The sequence below is a fragment of the Gambusia affinis genome, linkage group LG07, assembly GCF_019740435.1.
Source record: "Gambusia affinis linkage group LG07, SWU_Gaff_1.0, whole genome shotgun sequence".
Taxonomy (NCBI): Eukaryota; Metazoa; Chordata; class Actinopteri; order Cyprinodontiformes; family Poeciliidae; genus Gambusia; species Gambusia affinis.
Window position 1 is genome coordinate 23,932,235 of NC_057874.1, and position 24,125 is coordinate 23,956,359.

The 24,125-nt window shown below is 36.3% G+C and overlaps 2 protein-coding genes and 1 long non-coding RNA gene across 7 annotated transcripts in view; 2 read left to right on the top strand and 1 right to left on the bottom strand.

Annotated features, from left to right (window-relative positions):
* Window positions 1–14,591, top strand: part of chd5 (chromodomain helicase DNA binding protein 5) — a 45,931-nt gene extending 31,340 nt beyond the window's left edge. Inside the window, exons 26-40 of one of the 2 annotated variants that reach the window (XM_044122629.1) lie at window positions 826–912; window positions 1,039–1,127; window positions 1,448–1,581; window positions 2,685–2,829; window positions 4,650–4,809; window positions 4,935–5,014; window positions 5,187–5,385; window positions 5,476–5,565; window positions 5,722–5,865; window positions 6,919–7,027; window positions 7,228–7,360; window positions 7,447–7,642; window positions 8,879–9,042; window positions 10,207–10,333; window positions 10,700–14,591. In XM_044122629.1, coding sequence (XP_043978564.1) covers window positions 826–912; window positions 1,039–1,127; window positions 1,448–1,581; window positions 2,685–2,829; window positions 4,650–4,809; window positions 4,935–5,014; window positions 5,187–5,385; window positions 5,476–5,565; window positions 5,722–5,865; window positions 6,919–7,027; window positions 7,228–7,360; window positions 7,447–7,642; window positions 8,879–9,042; window positions 10,207–10,333; window positions 10,700–10,827 — 1,985 coding nt within the window. In that variant the 3' untranslated portion in view covers window positions 10,828–14,591. The remainder of the gene's footprint in view (window positions 1–825; window positions 913–1,038; window positions 1,128–1,447; window positions 1,582–2,684; window positions 2,830–4,649; window positions 4,810–4,934; window positions 5,015–5,186; window positions 5,386–5,475; window positions 5,566–5,721; window positions 5,866–6,918; window positions 7,028–7,227; window positions 7,361–7,446; window positions 7,643–8,878; window positions 9,043–10,206; window positions 10,334–10,699) is intronic. The other variant, XM_044122630.1, reaches the window with a different exon arrangement.
* LOC122834310 lies at window positions 1,515–7,555 on the bottom strand. Its single transcript, XR_006371175.1, has 3 exons — window positions 7,498–7,555; window positions 2,745–2,889; window positions 1,515–1,552 (listed from the first exon to the last, which is right to left on the bottom strand). It is a non-coding gene; the product is annotated as an uncharacterized LOC122834310 (long non-coding RNA).
* Window positions 14,592–16,149: 1,558 nt separating the features above from the next.
* arhgef10la (Rho guanine nucleotide exchange factor (GEF) 10-like a) overlaps window positions 16,150–24,125 on the top strand; it is a 122,350-nt gene continuing 114,374 nt past the window's right edge. For 2 of the 4 annotated variants that reach the window (XM_044122199.1, XM_044122200.1), the window contains exon 1: window positions 16,150–16,600. The gene's annotated coding sequence lies outside the window, so the exon portion shown is untranslated. The remainder of the gene's footprint in view (window positions 16,601–24,125) is intronic. The other 2 variants (XM_044122201.1, XM_044122202.1) reach the window with 1 other exon arrangement.

Here is a 24,125-nt window from a genome sequence, read left to right on the forward strand (position 1 = left end):
CATCCAGCTGATAAATGTTTTATTTTCAGTTGGTGCAACAGATATGTTTGCCTGAATAGAATTTGAACAATTAAATGTTGGAGTTAAGTATTTTAACTATTGCAATGTTTATTTTTTTCTACAAAAACAAAAAAAGTAAATAAAAAAAAAATCTGATTTTTATTTTATTATTATCCAAAGAATATCTGAGTTTGAGATCTAAGCAGAAAAACCATTTCCTAATTTGAGTGACAGGAAGAATCATGTTTTCCATTGGATTTTATTGTTTTGCTACCAATTCAAGTCAGTTCATGCTGCTTGATAGCCCCTTAAAACCCCTCTGCAGGCACAGAAAACTCTTCTTTATTTGCAGTCTCAAAGCTGCATTCATACATTTGTTACTGTTTTAAGAAGTCTTTATTAGCTCATTATAAAGATTAAGACTGGGTGTGTGAATTTGACCCTTTTACACCTCATAAAGATGATGATATTTTAGAGGAGCACAACCGAGGTGAGGCTTTTAGGCTAAATTCCAAGTCTAATAGAATTATGGCACAATTTGGAACTATTGTCTTGTCTTATACAATAATAATAAAATAAACCCCAGAATTTAGTGTTTTCTCAAAAAATTCCAATTGTTCCTGTAGATCTTTTTGAGTGCAACTTGCAAAATCAGCTGCCGCAAAGATGCTGTCTGAGTTAAAGTAAGTTTTCTACAGATGTGCTGTGTGCATGTATGCCCAGCTGTACTAGTGGTCTGTAGTAATCTGCAGTGCCATGGCGCCCTCAGGTGGCCACCAACAGAAGCGAACGCAATGTACTGTTTTTCTTTGATGTGTTGCTCAGAATGGCAGGATGATCTTTCAGACAATCAATCGGAGTATTCCGTGGGGTCCGAAGATGAGGACGAAGACTTTGAAGAGAGGCCCGAAGGTAAGCAGCTACACAAACTTTTCAGCTTTTTTTCTGCTTACCCTCCCTTAGAAACACTGCATCTTTCACATTATTGCTAAATCTGTAAGCATATGAATACAGCTTTTTAACTTTGATCATTTGTAGGTGGACGCAGGCAATCTCGTCGACAACTTAAGAATGAGAAAGACAAACCTCTACCCCCCTTACTGGCACGTGTTGGAGGCAGTATAGAGGTATTTCTTTAGTTCCCTTTTGATTTGTGCTCTGATCCAGAATTTCAGTCATTTCCGTTGAATTATTGGCTTTTTTGGAGTCAGAGACTTTTAAAAAGCTCCTCAGGATTTATCAGTTCCCTCTTCACTGAGAATGAAACAGTCACAGTAACATAAAGCAGTGTGCTATATCATACCATGTTATAAAGGTCAGGCTATCTCTGTGTGTATGGGACGATATCTCTAACTCTGGCTGCTCTCCTGACTTTCTGGCTCCATGCCTTGCCTCTTTTTCCGTCCAATATGTGTTTACACCATTTTCTCCTTATCGCCATCTCAAGGTCCTTGGGTTCAACACTCGCCAGAGGAAAGCTTTCCTCAATGCCATCATGCGCTGGGGCATGCCTCCTCAGGATGCTTTCAACTCACACTGGCTGGTCCGGGACCTTAGAGGGAAGAGTGAGCGCGAGTTTAGGTGATGCCCTAGAATTGTTTGTATTTTTCTGTGACATTATTTTCACTGCATGTTTTTCCTTTACTGCTGAATTCAAGTTTATATTGAGTTTGTCATTTAGTAAATGTTACTACAACTGTTTGCAGCAGTGATGCAGTGCTTGTATGGCTATATGTATAATATCTGGAAAAGCGTTCTTACACATTAGAATATACACATCATGTTGAAATCACAACCTTCAATTGTAATTAAATAATTAAATAAATTCTTAAACTTAAATGACCCTTTACAGCCACTTGTGAAAGTTACGCTTTCATACAGCGTCTTCTTTTTCTTTGGTTCCCTAGCAACATGCTGGATTCCACTACTTTAACCTTTCAAAATAAGAGTTGTAATAACAAAAAATATAAATAATACAAAATAAAACATGTCAATCAAAAATAATGGCAGTAAAATCAATCTTTTTTGTGGGAGTTTTATGTAACAGACCAACACAAACTTTTAAAATCAAGACTTTGATTTTAAACTTTAAATCAAAACCCCAACCTAAATCCAACTGAACATTTGTGGCAATGCTTGAAAGTTGCTGCTTACATAGACCCCGTCCAATCTGTGTGTTTAATCTATATTCTAAAGAATATAAAATCTTTTTAGACTCTAAATGTATGCATTTTCAGTATTGTAGGTAGTAATTCAAAATAAACAACTTAACTTAGTGAGCTTTTTAAAATGATTCTTTCATGTAACTAATTTCAAGGAATTTTTAAAAATATGTAGCACATCTCAGCAACAAGGCAGTTCAAAGAGTTTCACATCATAAAACCACAAAATACATAAAAAGTCATTGAACACACATTTAACAATTCAAACATATTTTTACAAATACTGTCATTACGCATCAAAATGTGGAATTTTCTGAAATTAGAATAAAATCTAGTTGAATTTCTTGACTCTAGAGGTAGCATTGACATGGTCTCAAGCTTCTTATTTACTCTTCCGCTTATTATTTCTTATTCCAACGCTACATCTCCTGCTACATCCTCAGCTTTTTGTAACTATTCCACCTGTTTGTGTAGCTATCTCTCTTGCCGCTAACAGTTGAAGTGTGTGTCTCTGTGTACCAGGGCTTATGTGTCTCTGTTTATGAGACATTTATGTGAGCCAGGTGCAGACGGAGCGGAGACCTTTGCGGATGGAGTCCCCCGTGAAGGCCTGTCTCGACAGCATGTTCTCACCAGGATCGGAGTCATGTCGCTTGTCAGGAAAAAGGTACTGGTTGTTAAACCCCAGAAATCTTCTCCTTAGAACACCAAGTCCTGTGTTGGAACACTGTGGGATTAGGAGAAAGTAGGTCAGCATATCTACGCAGAAGAAAATACACAGAGAAAAAAAATGGTTGCTCGGGTATAAACTCTCCCCTGCAAGAAAGATGTTAGTTTTGTTTGCCGTGTTCACACTTGAGAGACGGGCATAGCTTTGTAGATTAAGTCCTGGTAAACACAGTTTTTCTACTACTTTTTCTTCAGACAAGTAATATTCTTATTTGAACCACCAACGTAATCTGCGCTGCCTTCACCTCTAAATTAATTACTTCTGTAAATATTATTTAATGATTGCATCTCAGGTACAGAAAAACTTACAAATAATCTTTGACTGACTAATTGTATTTGATAAATTAAATTGTTGATTATTAACTGCATTTATTATTATTTTTTTTGAAGTTCAGAATTGTAATTTTGCAATTTTGTTATGTGGAATTGTTGCTGAAAAATGTTTTCTTTTCATCAGTGCAGTGAAAATTAGTTTTATTTTAGTTTATATTAGAAATTATGCTTTTTGGTCTGTTTTTTGTATTTAACAGCTGGCAAATTATTTTTATTTATTCATATTTTTTAGCTTAGTTACAACTGATTAGCGTCAGTGGCAGGGATTTTAACTTCAGAGATTAGTGAAGATGTTGATGATCTTATGTCCTATCTAAAAAGAAGAAACTTTTCAGTTTTTAATCAATTTTCTTTTTTTCAATTATAGAGTTGAACAAAAGGTTAGCCTGAATGTATTTGTGATATATATATATATATATATATATATATATATATATTGTAAATTTTTTAACTTGCAATAGCTTCCAAGGAGCCAAACAGATTGTTTTGTAATCTTTTAATGTGTTTTTCATCAGTGCTTCTCCAACCTTTCAAAAATATTTCCTTTGACTTCAGCTATTTTTTTTACAATGTTTGGATCCATTCCCCTATCTAGGCATGCCGGTAGTGCAATATAGAATTATGATATGTCTAAGAGTGGAACAGAATACTCTTTGAAAATTCCCAACAATGATCTGACTACCGGTAGGAACCTCAGAGATACAATTACATGGCATTGTTTAATACTTCTGTCATAGTCAAAAGATGTTAGAAGACATTGAGTGATATCACAATTAACAAAAAAACATCCCTTTTACAACTGACAAGTACTAAACATGCATGCGTGACTGTAGCCAAAACAAAACTTCAAAAGACAAACAAAAAGCCTGATAAAATACCAATCAAGACCACTTTAAAGTAATGTTAAAAAGGTCTGGGACCACGAAGGCAAAATATCAAAACATGAGGAATGACGCAAGAATTCTGCAGTCACAGTGAGTGCAGAACTTTCTAAAATGTGTTGCTTCAGTAACTGCATGCATGAACGTTAAAATAAATTATGCTTACTGCTGTAAAGCAAAAGTACTGAAGAGCCACAGCTGACATTTCCTAGGCTGAGCATGCCATCTGCACTTTCTGATATCTGTGGTAGAAGCCTTTGGTGTTTGGTAAATATGCAGATTTTTTCAGCTCACCAGATAAGGATAATCTTCCTAAAAATGTTATTTGAATGTTCGTAACAGAAAATTATTGCTGGGTAGGTTTGAACTCAGGAAGGGCTGGTGCAGCTGTCTACAGGCAAAATTAAACCAGTGATTCTGTAGGACTCAGTGGAGTTCCTCCTAATCCCTCACTTGAAGAAAGTAGGGCATCCCTTGGAACTGTCGGATTTTCATTATCACCGTTAAGGCAATGTTATTATTGTTATTATTTTTTTAACTTTAGGTGCAGGAGTTTGAACATGTAAATGGGAAGCTGAGCTCTCCAGATCTGATTCCCATTGGATTGGAACTGAAGAAACTGACTGAAAGTGTGTCTTCAGATCCCAACACCCCAGTGCCAGCCAGCCCTGTTGCTACACAGCCCAGCACCCCCGTCCCACCAGGTTGGAACAGAGTCTCTACAGTGTTCATGTTTTATTTTTCTTTGACTGTGTGATTGCGGTTCTTATACACAGAACAAAACTATAAGACAAAAAGCTATGTTGTGATTTTTTTGGGGGGGCTGTAGAGAAAGCTGAGTCTTTGGTACGAAATGTTGAAGACAAGGAGACTACAGAGACAGATGGAAAGAAACTATCTGAGCAGGAAGTAAGTCTTCTTTTTGCCCACTCTTCTGCTATATTGTCTATATTCTTAAAAGTCATCACAATTCTTAACATCCTATGGACCTTGTTCTTTCACTCCAAAGCACCTTTGAAGTTGTGTCTGCCCTCTGCCAACTGTCCTTATTCCCCTTCTGTTGCATCTATTGCCCCCACAGCAAGCTCCCTGTGCAGAGCTAGCATCTGTACCTGAGAAGGCTGTTGACAGTGACGAGACGAAGGCAACCTCAGAAGAGAAAACAGGAGATGAGAGGAACACAACCAAATCCCCCATGACAAAGGCCGAGCCACCTGCCTACCCAAAAGAGTCTGCTTTCAAGCCAGCAGAGCTGCCATCTAGTCATACCTCACCTAAGAGTGAGTGGTGCATGATTCATGCACTGCGAAATTATTCATCTGCCAAGGCTGTGCTTTGTATGTTTAATCTTTTGTTTCTTATATCCTCAGCGGACCCCTGCAAAGAAGCCGAGAAGTCCTCTGAAAAAGGAGAGGCTGGTTCTCCTCGGGAAAAAACTGAAGACAAAGAAAATAAGCCAGGTACACAGTGTGTGAGATGAATTCTCAAATAAAGCAAGTACAAAAGACACAAAAGCAGGGCTCCTCTAGGAAACAACTGTCTGTTTGTAGTGCATGTAGTCACATTATATGGATATCTCTTATGAAAACATTCTGTCTTTTATATAACTGTCACAGATGATGTGAAGAGTGACGATGCATTAGAGGGTCGATTGAACGGAGACAAAGACACTCTGGATGAGCTGGATGAGAGCAGAAGAGAGGACAAAAATGGATTCAAAGCCAAGTTCATGTTTAATATCGCAGATGGAGGTTTTACGGGTAAGAAATTGAATGAGACTGTGTCAAGCATGATGTAAAAAATGTCTGCAGATTTGGGTTTTCTTGACTGTGTTGAATCTTCCCCTAAAAAAACTATATATTTAAATGTTGGATTTTATTTATAAAAATAAACACAACTCCAACAGTACATTTTACTTCAACAATCTAATAAAATATTGATTACACTGTCAAATAATTTGGTAATTTTTATATAAGTAAAAAAAATAACAGTCACAACTAACAATAAATAGGATTTCTTTATTTAACAAGTTTGCCCAAATTTTTACTAAAACATCATATGCAACTATTAATATACCTGTCACTCCTTCTATAGTAGGAAATAAATCTGAATGTATATTTAAAATGGCTGGATAAATTTGTGGTGCAGAAACCACCAGCTAGCAAATCTTAGCGCTCATTTGGTTTTCTGAATCAAACGTCTTTCCACAATAAAACTGACTCTACATTTGCTAAATGCTGGCCATCTCTTACGTTTGCAGTTTGTGTCACTTTTGTACTGACCATGCTTAAACAAGGACATTTTAATAGATGGGAGAACGTACGAAGCTTAGTATGTTTTACACTCAACAGCAGAACAATGCATCAGGTGGTAGGTAATGCAAAATACAAGGATAATTCTTTATTTTACAATTACATTGTTTTGAATAACACTGACGGCACTTATTAGGTTCGGAGGTTGGAGGATTTATTAGGGAGCTAGTGAACTATTGGTGTTCAATATTGATGTGTTAAAAGTCTTTTTTTTTCTATGCTACACATTAAAAATCTCTCCCATTATGTTATGTTGCTTTTGAAAGTCAAGACAATTTACATCACTTTCTTTGACTAAATATTTCCTGATTTTCTCTACATGCCCCAGTTTTACATCTTAATGTTCAACTGAGGTTTTCATTTTAATGATATGCTGAAGAAACATTGGTTTCATATTAATCCTCTTTTAAGTCTAGATTTTTTTCCAGTGATGTGAGCAGTTTGAATCTTTGTTTGTTTTTGTCTGAAAGAAAATGTCTGTTTTTACTGGCATGCTGTCAGAGTTGCACACCCTGTGGCAAACCGAGGAGCGAGCGGCTCTTTCGTCTGGAAAAATGCATGACATCTGGCATCGTCGCCATGACTACTGGCTGCTTGCTGGCATCGTAACGTATCCTTTCGCATGTCAGAGCCGAAAGCTCTGCATCTTGCAAAGTAACATAATTACCTATGACAGGAAGGAGCTGCCTTGGAAGAAGGCTGATATTTTCAGATTGTTATGAGTGATATGCAGGTTTTTCTACTCAGCCATGAACTTGTTTTTATTTGAAATGTTCCTGTGTATTTTTCTTGACTGGGACTTTCTATCAGACATGGCTATGCTCGCTGGCAAGACATTCAGAATGACCCCCGTTATGCTATTCTGAATGAGCCATTCAAAACAGAGATGCACAAGGGGAACTACTTGGAGATGAAGAACAAGTTCCTGGCACGACGCTTTAAGGCAGTTTACAGCCTTTATTTAAAAAGAGAATCTAAACTTTTCAAAGGTTTTTCTTGTCTTTATGTGCTCCGTTTTTCTCTCTGCAGCTTTTGGAACAGGCATTGGTGATAGAGGAGCAATTGCGACGGGCAGCTTACCTCAACATGACCCAGGACCCTAGTCACCCTGCCATGGCTCTCAACACGCGCTTTGCTGAGGTGGAATGTTTGGCCGAGTCCCACCAACACCTCTCCAAAGAGTCTCTGGCTGGGAACAAGCCCGCCAATGCTGTGCTTCACAAAGGTGTGTGGTTCCACTCCAAAAAGAGCAACACTGGTGACTCAGGAGCTCTTTAGAAAACTGATGAAGTAAACAAGTGCTGTATATTTTTTGGGAGGCAGAATTACATAAAAATATGTTTATCTTTCTTAGATTTGAAAGCCTAATCATTTAACAATTGAACCACCTACTTATTGACAACAAGTGAAACGCATTTTGAGTCCATTTGAAACTGTTTTTGTCATTGTTTTTGTGTAAAAATGTGGACAGTGGATTAAAATACTCAAAATGAGCTGATTTCACACTAATAACAAAGGTTAATTTTTTCCATCCAGACAGACAGAAAAATAGGCTGGCAAAGGAAGTCCACACAGATGTTTCCATATCTCTGTTCTCTAAAAAAAAAGCCCAAACAGGCGGGCAGCAAAGATCCTGTTTCACACAGTGGTTTCACTTCATGTTACTTTGACTCAGCATAGAAAAAGGCTCACAGTGATTAATGGGATGAAATTTTAGGGAGAGGCCAAACACTTAATCAAAGTGAGGCATTAAAGCATTTTTGTTTGAAAATTATGTGTCTATGGCACTAATGGGTTTATCTGACAGAAAAATAATATACTTGCATGGTGCTGATTGGATGTGCCTGTTTTATGGAACTTTCAGTTCTTGGTGGTTTATGGTTTAAAAGTTTGTGTAAAACAATTAATTGTTTTTTTATGGACCTAAAGATTGAATAATGTTTTTCTAAGATTTAGTATTCATCTTTCTGCCTGACTTTTTTTCATCTACTTAAATAACCACACTTCCCACTGGCCAAAGGCAAGGTCAAGTTTACTTATTTGGACTTTAAAAACAACTCACTCACTTACAGAGTGCTTTACACACCATGACACAAATGCCTGACTATAGTGGAAATGAAGTACATTTTACAATAATAATAAAAAACAATAGGAGAATAAAAAGAGTAACTAAAAATTAAAATGTCTAGGTGAACATTTGTAAAAGCCAAACATGCGCTTTCAGTAGAGATTTAAAAATTTCCAGTTTTTGTGCAGATTTAATATTTAACGGCAGACTATTCAAGATTCTAGTGCCTGCTTCATAGAATGCTCTGTCACCACAGGATTTAGGTTCAGATTTTGGACTAGGTGACATCAGTTCTGAACTGAACCTTTCCTCTGTGGACTTAAATATCAGAGAGATAAGTAAGAAGGGGCTCAATTACAAAAAAGCTTACTATGTATTTTCATGCTGCTGCAGTGCTGAACCAGCTAGAGGAACTTCTGAGTGACATGAAAGCAGATGTGACACGACTTCCCAACATGCTGTCCAGAATCCCACCAGTGTCGGCACGTTTGCAAATGTCGGAAAGGAGCATCCTGAGCCGCCTCACCAGCAGAGGCAGCGATCCTCCACCACAGCAGGTGAGATGATGATTTGAAAGAAAATAGTCCGATTACTTTGAAAAAGGATACTGCTTCCTATTGTCAACCTTTCTTGGCCTCCCTTAATAATTAAATACTCTAATATACTCCAAATAGATAGAATAGAAACAACAGTGTCAAAGCAGCTTCATAAATAAAAATAATACTAACATGTATTTTCTAAATCCCAGCCATTAAAAAAATAAAAATAAAAACAAGCCAGCAACAATACTAAAGGTTAATCAGAGCCATTACTAGAGAACCTAAAAATTATACGTAAACAAAAATAGCATTATGTAAAAAAAAAATCGAACAAAAAAGCTATTTAATTTTAACATTTTAATGTGTTAAAATTGACATGATTAATTAATTCAAATTAATTAATTAGTTTTAAGGAATAAAGACTCCAAAGCTTATACAAAGTGAATCAGTACCAGACAGGGTAAAAACAGGAGCATGGGGTGTTGAGTGAGAATAAGTGCAATTGCTAAATGAATATGGAACAGCTGCTGAAGAGTTTCCTCTGAGGTGGCTTTATGGTCCAATGTCAAAAATCACTATCACTCAAGAACACATGTTATGGAGAAAACAAGAAGTTAATAGAACACAGTGCAATACAGAAACCATGTTACCAAAATATGACAGGAACTACAACTCAAATCAGAGCTCAAACCAACACAAAAAACTAAAGTGTTGAACAAAACCAAAGTTTGAGCACATCCTTCATCTTATGACAAAAAGGGAATTTAAAAAATCCACTCATATGGTTTTCTTTCATCACCAAGCTCAACATTTTTCTCCCTCAGGATTAATAGAGTTTAAGTGTTTGTTTTGATTCACTGTTGTTTAACGGGTTATTTTGTAAAGTAGGACTAAAAGCTTGTTTTGTCTGACATTGCTGTTTTGTTGCCATTTTTCTCTTCGTTGTTTTGACACACCTTATTAGCAGTTTTTATTAATGTGCATTCCTCCTTCAGAAAGTCAATTTATCTGGAAGAAAAATACAGTTTTGGTAACATTGATGAGATGCAGTTATTCATACTGTGTACTTGCAGCTTCAACATGCAAAGATGATTGACCTCTTGTTTTTCTCTGATAAATCATTCATATAACCTTGCAGCTTACAGCGAGATAATCCATTTTTCTTTTGTTTTGTTTTTTCAGCCTTTTAGCCAGGGAGGCTTTGGCTGCTCCCAGATGTACAGCAGCGGTTTTGGTGGGGGATTCAGAGGACCAGGCGGACAGCCTATGGTCAACTACAGCCAGATGCCCCTTGGACCTTACGTCAGCGGTAACAGGCAACACTCGCTGTAACTCATAGTGACATAGTGCAATAGCTGTTGCAACAAGCAATGCAGACTAATTCACTGTGAAATATAGAGAAACAGATGTTGAAAGCAATCATTTTAACAGAGTAGAAAAGTGTCATAAATGCAAAACATTACTGTTTCTCACTTCTCAGTATCTATATTGTATTGGCATTTTTGTCCATCTGATATATTGCTGGGTCTGACTTTTGTGCCCAGAAGTTTCTACAGTTTAAACAAGAAATCCAATGGATAAATGCAACCAAGCTATTTTTGTACTCTTTGTGCTGAAGATGTCTTTTTAAATTCTAAATGCAAGTAACTAAAGATTGAAGTATTTCCTTCCCCAGTGTCATCTAATGGCCCCCCACCTCCTACAAGCCATTTGGACAAGAAATCACTTGACTCATTCAGAGACGGGGCCACGCCTGAACTCAAGTCAGGCAAAGCAAGTGATGTCATCTGTATTGAGGACTAGACCAGTTCTGTACAATTGACCTGAGGTCAGAAACTCCCAGGGATGGAATCTGAATGGATGACTGCTGCCCTTGTCTTATGCTACATCCTTCATTTTTTCCCTTCTATCTCATAATCTGCTAACTGAAGCTCGGCTATGAGCGGATAAGGCAATTAACTTTTTCATCCGTATACATGTATCTATCAAAAAAGTTGCACTTTTATCTTTCAAGGATCCTATAGAGGTGTTTCAGTAGGTGTTTGCTTTATTTGTAGAAAAACTGAGAATCAGGAGGGAAGATTAAGCAGTTTTTATAGAAGAAGACTTTGGAAGGTCTGCACTATAAAGTAAAACTCAATCAAGTCAAGAGTCAGATGCTCTTTATTGGAGCTCGTCTTTATCTTTTAATGTAAGTTTTATTTATTTAATTTTTGCAAGCTGTGACTTTGTAAATCTGCTTGCAACCCCTTGCTTTTCTGGATTTGCCAACCCCTTTACACTGTGACTGTGCTGCTCTGAAGCTTGTTCTATGTGAAGAGGAGTGAAATTCAGTTGTCGTTTGAGTCGATAGTTTTCGAACATCAGTATCTTCAAAGTTACTGTACACAAACATGTGTTTCTATCCTTTATGTTATAGAATATTGGTGATTGAGGAAATCAAAACCTTTACCATGTACTGTATGCTTTTGCAAAACGGTTTATCTGAATCCTATGAAGACTGCCACCTGCTGGTAACGTTGAGAAAGTAGTTCTTGCTGAACATGTCGCTACATCTAGCTGCATCACCTTTCAAGGGTGGCATCTTCTGCTGTACATATTAGGAGACTGGAATTTATTTTACATCACAAAGGTCTGATGAAAGTGAAAATAACAACAACTGCTAAAACAGATGTTCAGGTCTAAGCATTATTCATAAAAATCCAGCCAAAAAATGTAAGTTACAGAAGATTTTTAATTTTAAATTGTTTTGTACTGGAAACAGTTTGTGACTTTTTGTTTGAATGTTAGTGTTGCTTGTAGCGCTACACCCACATAAACCACAGTGGTACCATAAACTGGAACTTTTTTGCTAGGCCTCTCTCTTCAGACCATGTGAGAGTAAGAACTAACAAGTTTCATTTTCTCTTTTATGTCCAAGAACTTTCCTTCTTCCCTTTTTAACAAAAATACCTGCTTATGTCTCATTGTCACATTCAGCTCACGTTAGGATCTGAGTTTTTGTATGCCTCTATTTAAGTTGTAATAAAAACAGATGCATAAACTTACTTGATGCCATTACAAGGGAATAACCCACTCTTTGATGCAGTGTCTTTTCTCTGCTGAGGCACAGATTGTAAAAGAGATGGTGCCACAGTCTAAAGTTACATGTGTTCTCATTTCAATTTTAAAGGACCAGGGTTGCACATTGTTACTCTGTGCAGCTTTTTGTTTGTTTGTTTTTACTGTTTGTTCTGTTTGTGTTGCTATCCTTTTATTTGACTCATAAAATGTGTTTGGAGCATTGGATTTAACAGAAGACAGTGATTTTTGTTACTGATTTTATTCTAAACTGAATATATTAGCCCTTGCAGCTGCTTAGGGACCCTTGCTTACCTGAGAAACCAAGAAAAATCTGAATTCATATTGGATATTTTGCACCAATTAAATACATAACAAGAAAGACACCTTCATAGTTTCAACACTTCCATAAATTATCTGCTGAATTTGTCTGAGCTGGGTATATGTTTAATTGTAACTAGATTACAGAATAGTTGGCTTTTTTCTGTGGTTGCTTGTGAATACAACATTGAACTTGCCCTGTACTCTGCAGTGTGGCCTAAAATAAAATTAAGAATGAATACTGTAACAGAAAATCTGTGGTACTGTTAAAGACGGTGGGCTAAAAAATCCAGCCAAAAAATCCAGAAATGAACCCCAAATAAATTGGAACTACCCTGGTTGAACCACAGTGGCGCCCCCAAAATATTTGCCTAGATTTATTTAACTCATTTATGTATTTATTTATTGCATTTTACATTTATGCATTGATAGAAGAAGATGTCTGTTTGCCCTTTTTTGACTTGAGTATAACTTATTAAACTGTCAGTGGGGTGGCAAGAAATTTTCCAGGGTGGCCAAGGCCCCTGTGGCCACCATCTGGGGGCACCACTGTTGAACCAAAGAAACATTGGTCTGACTGATATTACAAAACCACTTCATGAAAGTTTCTTTTGCCAACACTGTTAGAGCATTTTTAATGAAGATTCTTGTTTGCTGTAGTTTCATAATTGAAAGTGATCAGACTTCATCTAAGGCTGGATTCATGCAGGCCACTTTAGGACACAAAATCTTGGAGTCTGAAGCCATGCTGTTATAAAATGGGTGATAATGAATCTTCTTCTACTCTCAAGACTGCAGGAAGCATCTTTGATGTTTAAAATTACATTTTAAGCTAGATGTGAAATGAATTGATTGATATTTTTGTTTTTCAATTGCATATCAATTTTGTCTTTACATTGTAGAATTAAAGAAAAATATTTCAGCCATATTGCTGTTCTTTGGCCTTGTTTTGGTGGCACTTCAAACCTATGTGTTTGTTGTTTTGTACCATTTTGCTCCATAGATGATGAAATCACTAACCTCCAAAAAGTCTTCTCTGCAGTTTAAGCTCAAAATTTGTAAGTATAAAAAATATGTATGGTGATTTTTTTGTGTTGCTGAATTCCAGTCTTACAAATTTGAAAAACCCTAACATTGAAGAAAGCTGTATGAGGGCAAATACTTTTATACAACATTGTGTTTGTCTTTTTTTCTCCTTTTCCAATGTGCAGTGTATATCTTTATTTCTGTCACTAATTCTTAACTTAAATGGTTTTCTACCAGTAAAAACATTGTTATATGAACTTGATCCCAAGTATTTTTAATCCTCGATTGGTAAATTTCATAATTGCCTGAGGATGTTTGGTTTTCTTTCTTCAGTCAGATTGTATACCTTCAGCATCCTTACCCAAATGTCTCTCAATTTGCTTTGGCTGGAAACTCAATTAATTTTGCAGACATTATAATTTTGACACCGTCATAGGATGTATCTGGAAATGCATCAAATCAGTTTCTGTGGAATGTTTCTAAGTGCTTATTGTTGTCATTTGTGTTTTTGCTCATTCCATCAAATACTTGACCATGACATGTATTAGGCTATTAACAGATAGGACCTCAGAACTTGTAAATACTTGAACGATTTTTCAGAATGAAGCTCGTATCATATAGATTTCTTTTTCTATTTGTAAAAAAAAAATGAAGAAAAAAAACATGAATGTCCACTGAATTGTGTTGCCATAGAACTGTTATGTGCACGACATGTGCTCCTCAATCAAATTTAAGTCTTTTTCCTCTGGAGTGGTGACATCAAACACAATATTTCAATGAAATGCAATCAAACTGAAGTCAGTATGAATGTACTGTCCGTTTAAAAGGCTTCAGTCTAATATAAAGATGTTAACAAACAATGTATGTATTCCTTATTATGATGGCTTTAAAAGCTAATAAAAGACCTTGATAAAAGGCACCTTTGTTGCAGTAAATGCACAGCATGTGAAGCGTCTGACGGTTCACTTTCCAGGGGTGGCAGCATGTCTTTACAGACAATGAGCTCCAAGCAGTGTTATGGTTATGGATAATTGTGCTGTATGGCAATTGAATCAAAAAGTGAAATTGTCATCTTTTTATTTGTATTCTGTGTATTTGTTCAATGTGTTTTAGTAAATACTCTGGACAAGACGGCTCAGTGTGTGATCATTTCTTGCTTTAGAGTTTTTCCGGCAGACAAATGTAAAGGCATGTACATAAATAATTGAGCTTGAACTGAGAAGGACTTTTCATTTAATTAAAGCAATAAAAAATTCAGACTAAACTTCACACATTACCTTGTTTCCCTGGTGGTTTTATCTATTGCTTTAAGCCTTGTAGGGCTGCAATTATTCTTCACAGCAGAAATACAGTTGAGAAACAAAACATCTTAAAATCCACACACATACACATATTTGAAGCTTACTTTCAGGAATACTGGTTTTCTGCTGCTCCTCCAACAGTTCCCTAGTATTTCATAGGATGAAATTGATATATTTTGCACCATTATACATCAAATATAAATCAGTTAAGATTAAAGTTTTTTTCAATAGAGTATATAGAATTCAAATCTGTCCAAATTCAGACAAAAAACAGTACATTCATTCCAAACCAATTAAATATGCCATTAGATTAATATTAAATACAAATAGTAAAACATTATCTATTTAACTCAACCAATTGCATTTGTCGTTGTTTAAGCAATTCCTCCTCTTTAGCAAACATGTAGCAACAGGGGAGAAGAATATCTGCCTTTAATAGGAAGAAGATTGTGACCAGAGGCGAAGTCTTGATCTCGAAACATGTATAACTGAGCTTGTGAGTGTGTTTTCTGTTTCAAAAACACACACACACACACATCTAATCTTTAATGGCAAAGTAAAACAAAAAGTTCATAGCTGTTATTGGAACACTGAACAGCAGCCACACTTTTGTGAGGAAATAGACACAATTAAACATGGGAGCATGGAGCTAGGTGTACTTTCTATAGGACAGAAAAAAAAATTCTCCATATAAATAATTATGCTAAGCAAACATCAAAAATATCAGTACCACAAGCATTCTTGTGTCCAGATTTGTAATTTAAATGTTAATATAATTTTTACAAAACCCTAATTAATCTTGATTTCTTGAACTTGTTTTTGCATTTTCTGTCATCTGATGTCACTGCTTGGGAATTTCCAAAAAGACTGGAAAAAATAAATCAGATGGCTGACTTATACTATTAATTGAAGAGGAAGTTTGAGTTTTTTCAATTAGAATTAAAAATATCCTGCCAAGGTGTTCAATGTTAAAAGGGACGTTATTCCAGTGATAACCCCTGAAACTTATAACCTATGAGCAGTTGGAATTTAGTTGTTTATGTTTTTTTAATGCTCATATTATTGCCAGCTGTAAATCAAATTGTCTCTTGGGGATAATAAAGAAATAAAAGCTTTTCTACTTTGTACTTTCTAGCTAAATAAAGCACATTTAATTCTCTCATCAAAGATTTACTCACACAAAACCAATGGAGAAAAATCTCAATCATTAGCTGGAAATTAAAATAACTTACTCTAGCATTGTCAATGAGCACATTTACCCTACACAGGAAGTTCTGAAAAACAGCATTGCCTCTAATTCCATATGTCCATCCCACTTTATCTCGCAATTGGTTCAAACTCCTTGCTTTTGCATTCTTACTGGCCAGTTGCATGGCCTTGCATGTCTCCTATTGGCTAGCTGTGACTGAGATCCCTTGCCCTTCTTTGTGCTGCTCTGTGGATAGCAGCAGGGGTTTGTGAAGTGGGAGGAGGGAAACAACTGAAGAAAGGACAGATTGGAACTACATGGACTAAGGGGCATAGGGTGGGGGGTTTGTAAAAAAAAAATAAGTCTGAGAGAGGACAGATTTAGTGTAGAACAGAACCAGACAGGCGAAAGAGGAAGCGGCAGAAAGGGGTGGGAGCTAAGAAGGTTACCTCATCTAGAGCAGCTTGTGCACACGGTGCCGGGGAGAAGTTGTGGGAAAGTAAACAGCACAGGAGAATTCAAATCTGTGTTCAGCCACTCACAGCCCTCAAAGGACACTGTAAAGATGAGTGTGTTGTGGTAACAGCTGACTGTTTATGGGATGTTTTCAGGATTAAAGGGTCACCAAGGAGTGCCTGAAGCTTCTTGGAAGACATAGTCTACTGTTGCTGTCAAGAAGGTGAGATGTGTATTTACTTATTTCCTTGAAACACTGCCTGTTTATGTACCTCATTCTGTCCTTCCTCTGGCTTTCCTTCCTCTGTCAGCTCGTTTAGCATGTTGCAAAGACAGCAGCTTTGTCCAAATGGGGCTATTGATGGAGTGGAGTTGGGGGTGGGTGTGCTGGTTTGTGCCTGTCTGTGTTGCAGCCTGACAGCTATACGGGCAGCTGAGAGCACAAGAAAATGTGGAGGAGGAGAGCAGAGGATGGGAATGGCCGATAAACTGAAGCCCTTTAGCAAAGTACACAACATCATGGACAATTAAACCTTAGGCCTGCCTCAGAGAGCCGGCAGGGATACAGAGCAGGAGGCCTTGTTATGATAGCCACAATTTCTGTGACAGACTCCAGGCAGGATGAGTGAGGGATTTTGAGCTCATCTAAAATCCACACCTATGGCCGGCTGTTTTTCAGCTTCACCACACAGCTCTTCTTGTCCCTCAAGCCGTAAAAAGAGATCCTCTGGCCGTGGTCCGGCCTACACCATTCCAGTTTTGACGGTTGCTTCCCGGAGTACAAAAGCCCCTCCCAGGATGGATTTCATGCTGCCGTTCAGTAGAATAAGAGTGGGGGGATTCAGGGAGCTGAGGGGTGAGAGGGAGGGAGCGAAGGGACCTCTGACACAGTCTGTGTGTTCAGACCAAAGAAATTTGCATTTTGAGGCTAAAGCACTGTTCCAGCCTTCTTTTCCGGATGTAAGAAACTCTCAGGACTTTTCTCCCTTAGTAACAGTCCATGACTCCCAACAAACAGCCACAATCCAAGCATACATAGGTTGTAATTATTACAAAGACTTCTGTCACATGACAGCCATGTTCTTTCAATAGATAAAACTTGCTCTCACGCCATCATTTACAAGGCCTTGATGCCCAACTGCACAATGAGTCATTTGATAGTGGTGACACGCCTTCCACATGTTCAGTGGTGTAATGTACAACAAGCCCATAACAGTCATCTGAGAATGTCTGATCATTAACCTTGTGGAGGGAATTTAAGGATGCTTCTTGATGTTTATCTAAAGTAATTTCCTGTTAAGCTCACACCACTTCATTCAAGCACAAATCAGTTTTTCCTGTAATCTCTTCAAATAACACAATCCAAGATCCAGTCAGATGCAGCACACATTACCTATAGTTGTGCTCTGTTAGTTTCCATTCTAGATTTCCACACAATTGGAGGAAGATTTTTTGTTGTTGCATTGATGCATGAACTCTTCTGAAGATCAACAGCCTTTTTTTCACTGGCATATTGTTTTATACATATTATCTGATTTGACTGGGGCTTTAAAAAAAAAAAAGCAGTTTACCTTGTTTTCCATTAACTGAAAAATCTAGAAAAATACTTGATTCTCAATGGCATTTTTGATACCTCAAGATTTTTTGAAGCTACATTGTTCTTTTTATTTAAGAGGGCAAAGAAAATACAACTTTATTGCAAGATGATAATATTGTAACTTTCTTGATTCAGGCAAATACAATAAGTAGAAGACTATTCAGCCTTTGTTTAGAAAAGTGTGTAACTTTTCTGATTGGGAAAACAATGAACAACATAGCAATTAATATAATTATTAATGCCTTTCGTTGAAGTACATACCTCTTGATTCAGTCCTGTAATTATTTTTATTCTATTATAATTGCTTATCTTTAGTCTGCCAGCCACTGTGTGCTTCCATTTGTCGCTCAGCCTGCTGTTGATACAAACAAAGTTTACTACTAAAGGACAAATAAAAGATGTTTCCATACAAAAAATAAACTGTTTGAAATCTAGTAATTATTTCTTGTTTCTAAATGTGATTTATAAATAAATCTGACTGGAAACATGGATCTTGTACATACAAATATATTGTAAACAATAATGTGGTCCATGCAAATGTATTCAGCAGCAATCCTGTACAATTTCTGTCTTTCTGGTAATTTTGGCATTTTTATTTGGCGATCAACTATTTGGTGGTCACCCACAGCAGCAGGATTTGTTTGCACAGGGTTCCTACTTGTTTCTGCTCAAAATGTCAGCTTCAGTCTGGTGTCGTGGCCTTCTATGTTCTAAAAATCAAAATTTTCAACAAAGGCCGTTGGTGGTAACAGGTGGTTTTTGGATTTGTACGCACTTCCAAGTTACCACCACATCTGGTAAAGGGAAAAATAAAAAAAACTGGCTGTAGCTAAAGTTTTAGGGAGTAAAAATGTGTAATTATTTTGTGCTGACACTATGAATTATATTTTTGTTACCCTAAGCTCAAACGTGTAAAGATAACCCAATACCTAAAATTATAATAAAGGCACTATCAAAGATTAGGTATAAACTAACTGCTCTTAATATTTTTTATAAGATTTTCTTTTTAATTGTTCTTATTTAGCTATATGCAAGTCACAACTGTTGCCAGTCTGCGTAAAGTCACAGGCCTTCCAGTAAAATTTATTCTGGAACATAGCCAAGCAGAAACTGGCTCGGGAACCAACTCTACTTCACATGCTAAGTAAGCTGATAAACATATTTCTCATGAGAGAAAGCAATAATTTAAGACACATTTTATAATCTTTTTTTTTCAAAATGATTGTCACTGTATTCCAATGTAAACCCAAATGAACACTTATAGAGCTGTCAATTTTCTTTCTGTTTTGTTTCAGAATTTTATAAAACATAAAAATATATATATTTAGAATTTTCTAAATAGAACATTCAGGTTTTCATCTCCTTTGCACAAGCTTGTATTTTAGCAAATGACAAAAGTTAGATGAACTTAGACATATAAAGCAGTGTGTCATCACCTGACCATTAAAGTAACCCTAAATGAACCCCGAGGAACTCCATGAGTAACATTTGTAAAAAAAAACTTGAAAAGACTTATCTCCTTAATAAGAAAATAAATCACTTAAGAGCTATTCCCAAAATATCAGTAGTCTCAGATAAACTTGCAGAAACATTTTTGTTCAATATTGTTGAATGATCTGAGACCTTTCTCTTATGCAGTCAGTAGCTCTTTGGTGAGCTTTTTATTTAGCTGTGTCTGTTCTGTGAAGCTTGAATTATCATAATGCTTTCCAAAACCTTTAATCCTGTAAATAAGAACATATCTACTGTTTTTTGTATAAATGGGAGTTTGGAAAAAGGATAATGGTAAGAATATTAAGATGCAGTCGAGGCCTTTAAACAGTGGTTTAATTACAACTTCCTTAGGGATAAAACATTGTGGAAATCAATAAAGGGAATCATCCATAAGCACTTCGGTTTGTGCAGTATCTAAAATACATGTTGATGGATTTGCTAATATAATAAGTGATGTCAGCTCAGACAAATATGCAGACGAAACACAAGATTTCACCTTAGCATCTTAACCTTTGCATAGTGTATTCACGGTAGAATAATTTTTGGAGATTATCCAACACAAGACATTGTGGAATGATGATACTTTTTCATATTGAGACTTGATTTGAGAGGTTAAGTTTATAGACTTGTTGAGAGAGTAATTCTTGTTGTTTTTTTTTAATTATTATTATAGACATATTTAAAATGAATTATTGTTTGAGTGCCAGTTTAACAAAATGCCATTTAAAATGTAGATACAAAACAGGAATAAGACTATTTTCCTAAATCCATAAATCTTGTCATCTAACATCTGTTTTGGATTTAGAACCTCCACATATACAAGCAAATTTAAGGATCCTGCACCACAATTGTTTTTTATTTATTTATTTATTTTTTTAAACTTTCAGCCTTTTGTGCATTCCATGATGAATAAAATAATTTGGTTGACAGAGGTGTGTTCTTGTCTCTGTTCAGTATGTGAACAGTACAGCTCAAAAATACGTTCAGTTCACCGTTGTGAGATGAGAACAGCTGGCAGATAGGAGGTAGAGGTTATTCTCACTGTGTCCTTGATTAATGGGATTTCTTCAGCATCACACTGCTGTTGTGGACTGACGCTACTCTCTTCAGCAGAGGGCAAATGAAGGCCAAACTGACTCCTGAATGCATAATATATTCTTACATGTCTTGAAAGTTGTCAAAATGAAAGTAAACCTGAGAAAAAAAAAGAGTAAAGGGTCTCCAAGGCATGTCAATAACCCCATAACGCAGTGTGTGCAGATCATTACGGCATTTAAAATGTCAGCTGGCAATCTGAAATTTAATTAATGTTAAGCATAAAATAACTGCACCATCTGTAAGATCTATTCCATAGAGTTATAGATCTTTGTGTTCAAAAAAATTATCACTAGGGTAGCTTTGTGTTGAAACGAATCCATGAAATCCACAAATGCCTGTGAACAGCCTCCCACTTAGATTGTCATGCTTTTTGACAGCGAAAAAAAGACATTCCATCTGTTCTCAAGTAGCTGTTTGCAGTTTGTAAATTGGCCAAGTAACATCAGAATCTCTTGATAGGAAGTCTGCAGGGATGCTGAAGAAGGAAGTAGAGCCGGAGGCACAATTGCTTCTTCCTGGTACATTTTGTTGTCAGTGGTCTGTCATGGAGTGTTTGTGTGCCACTTTCTCAAAAGGAATACCTTAAAGCGTTCTTCTTGCAGTAACTTTCTGTTAGGTTTTGCAATGCTGTTTTTTTAGTCCTTACCACCTGCTGTTGTCTGCAGTTGTCTATCCATATACCCGTCTGTTTCATACTAGTCCTTCTTGGAAATGTTTTCTATTGGTTAAACTTTCTTTGTGAAACTGTTGTAAGAGCTACAAAAGAGCACAGCAAATTTGCAAATCATTCGGGGCTTCAAATAGAACTTACTTTTTATAAGTTGTTTGTGTTGTAAAGCTTATAATAATAAAAAAGATTTCCTAGGATTGCTACTTGTTAAAATAGAGTTGAATACAACAGGGAGCTGAGAAGGACTTGGACAACATAAATCAGCTGCCAAGTACTGAACAGATGCACCACTGTTATCAAAGGCTGGATGGAAAGAAGGTGGAGGAGTACCAAGTACTTTTGTATGCAAATCAGAGAAATATCTTACAGAAAGCAAGATGGTATTGAATTACACTGCATACGAATGTCCTAGAGGGCCATACATTACCCATGTAAATATAAGCAATATCTATACCAATGCATATAATTGACATCTCCCCACTCATTACTGAAAACACATTGAGGGAATTTTCTTTGTTCTATGTAGGTCAGAGACAGGGTGTGTATGAGTAGTTTCATCTCTATGCTGTGATGTGTCTTATTTTCCCTATAAGAATAGCTTTCACACAACTCCACTCTTGGGGCTCTTTATTTTTCTAAGCAGCAATCTTTTTGATGTGCTGTCCAAATACTTATATGCTTAAAAGAAAAAAAAAAAGAAAAGATACCTGTCGTTTTTACTTACTGGAAGCAAAACTTCAAGGTTGCAGATTTCTATTAGCCGGTAGAACTTTAATTCAAGATACCAGCTTTTTACAACCCCGAGATTGTCCGTTTGTTTTGCTCACTCCATCTCAATTGAGAATGGTTGCTCAGTCGGCATAGCTTTAATCTGAGGATAGTAGCTTTGAATTGAATTAAACTTCGCATTGCTGGTTTTTGAATAAAAAAGTAAGACTTTCCGACCAAAAGTTACTTTCTGCATTAGCCATAACACTCAATGGCCACCCAAAATGACCTGTTGCTAATCTGTACTGCTCTGATAAATGCGGAAACAATGAATTCTGAGAACAGAATAGAAGTTTTCCAGCCACAAAAGGATCATTGTTATTTTGACCAGTGAGTGGGGATAAACAACATAGCTTTGTTTGTGGTGCAGAGGAAGAAAAATGGTCCAAAGGCTGTAGTGGTCTCCTGGAGTTGTACACAAATGAGTGATTTCTCAATGAATTGCTCATCTTAAAAATGCCACCTCCACCCATAAAACAAACAAAAGGCATTTTCTCGCTTATGTTTCTATTTCAGCGCAGAAGTTACTTTCTCATATGAATTCTCTATCTTTGAAAAGGAAATGTTGGCAAAACATGGATTGTTTTGAAATGACTGTTTTTAAAGTGGTATAGTGCAGTTTATTAAACTGGAATTTCAAATTTTGAGTTACGATCCTGGCTTCCAGCAGCTGGGTTAGGGAAAACTTGTTTTGCTGCTAAAACCCAGTACATCTGAATCAGTGTTGCCTCTGTTCATCCCTCAGGGTCTAAGTTTATACTAGTAGCAGCATGTTAGGACTGAGAAAAGAGAACTGAAAAAGAATATGCAAAATATGAAAAAGTGGAAAAATGTAAAATGGCCCCACAAAAGAATCACTTAAGTGTGTAGACTTCGGTCGAGCAACCCCACTTGTTAATGCAGTGTCCCCCTATTGTCTTTTTCTCAAGCAAGATTTCCATTTTTCTATTTATTTTTTTTTCAAATATTGCTTATTACTATCATAAAACTTTTGAGTTCTTTTTTTTAGATAATCAGAAGGACAACAAATTAACATTAGATATTAATTTTCAAATTGTCTCCAAATAGGTATTCCAAAAATAAATGTGTAGATAAAACAAAAAATGTTCACAGATGGGGCCCTTCAGTTTTTACATGGATCTATTCTGCAGACATAACTGTCTATTAATACTATTAACAAAAGCATTCCTCACCCCAAATAATGATTTTGTTTTAGTTACTTTGTTTTTCTTTAATTCTTCTGTCCCTCTTAATTAAAATAACAGTCAGAGGCAGTGCTGGCTCCCCACTTTGGGAGTGACTCCGTTGAATGTTTGTGATGTGGCTCTGGTGCTAAAAGAAATTGTACAATCAGATATCTCATTAAATAACCCAGGCTTAAATAGCCCAAAAATGCCATCCTACATCCGAGAACATAAACAACTTGATGTTGAATCTTGGTTAATACATCTTCATCATAGCTAAACTGAATTACCAAAACATCAAGGAAGTTTTGGGGCATGTTTTCACTGATAAGATAAAATCTCCCTCCAAGGTAATTGGGGTCTACAACTTTGGAGAACTTGTGCTGGTTGTTGGGAATATCTTAATTAATCTATAGCAGTGCTTTTTCTTGACTTTGTAATTAAGCACCCAGTTTCTCAAATGTCTATATGTTACTACTGTGCTTGAATTTCAATTCATAACTTATTTCTCTGCATTTGCTTGAAATATAAATTGCTTTTACTACTTTTTAATAATAAGTCGTTTATATATTCTCTTTGAAAAGTTTTTTTTTAACAGTCAGTTCTGCATGAACTGAAGGAGCTTTTATTAATAGTAGATAATAGTGCTAAAAGTACATTTCGGTTCAGTGCTCTTCTGTACAGAGATTTTTTTTTTATCTCTATTTTTTATGTGGCTATTTAGTTAAGCAGCTTTGGCATGTTTACAGAGATAAGAGCACATTCCAGTCTTCCAGACTATTTACCTTTTTACTGTGCCTTAAATAACACAAATGTGAGCTATGGTCACATGATTTATGTCTCCATGTTAATTCACATTAGGTGAATCTGCAGGTTGCAGGTTATAATGAGGTCTTAATATTTTTTTCTCCTTGAGAAATCAGATTTATTGGCCATG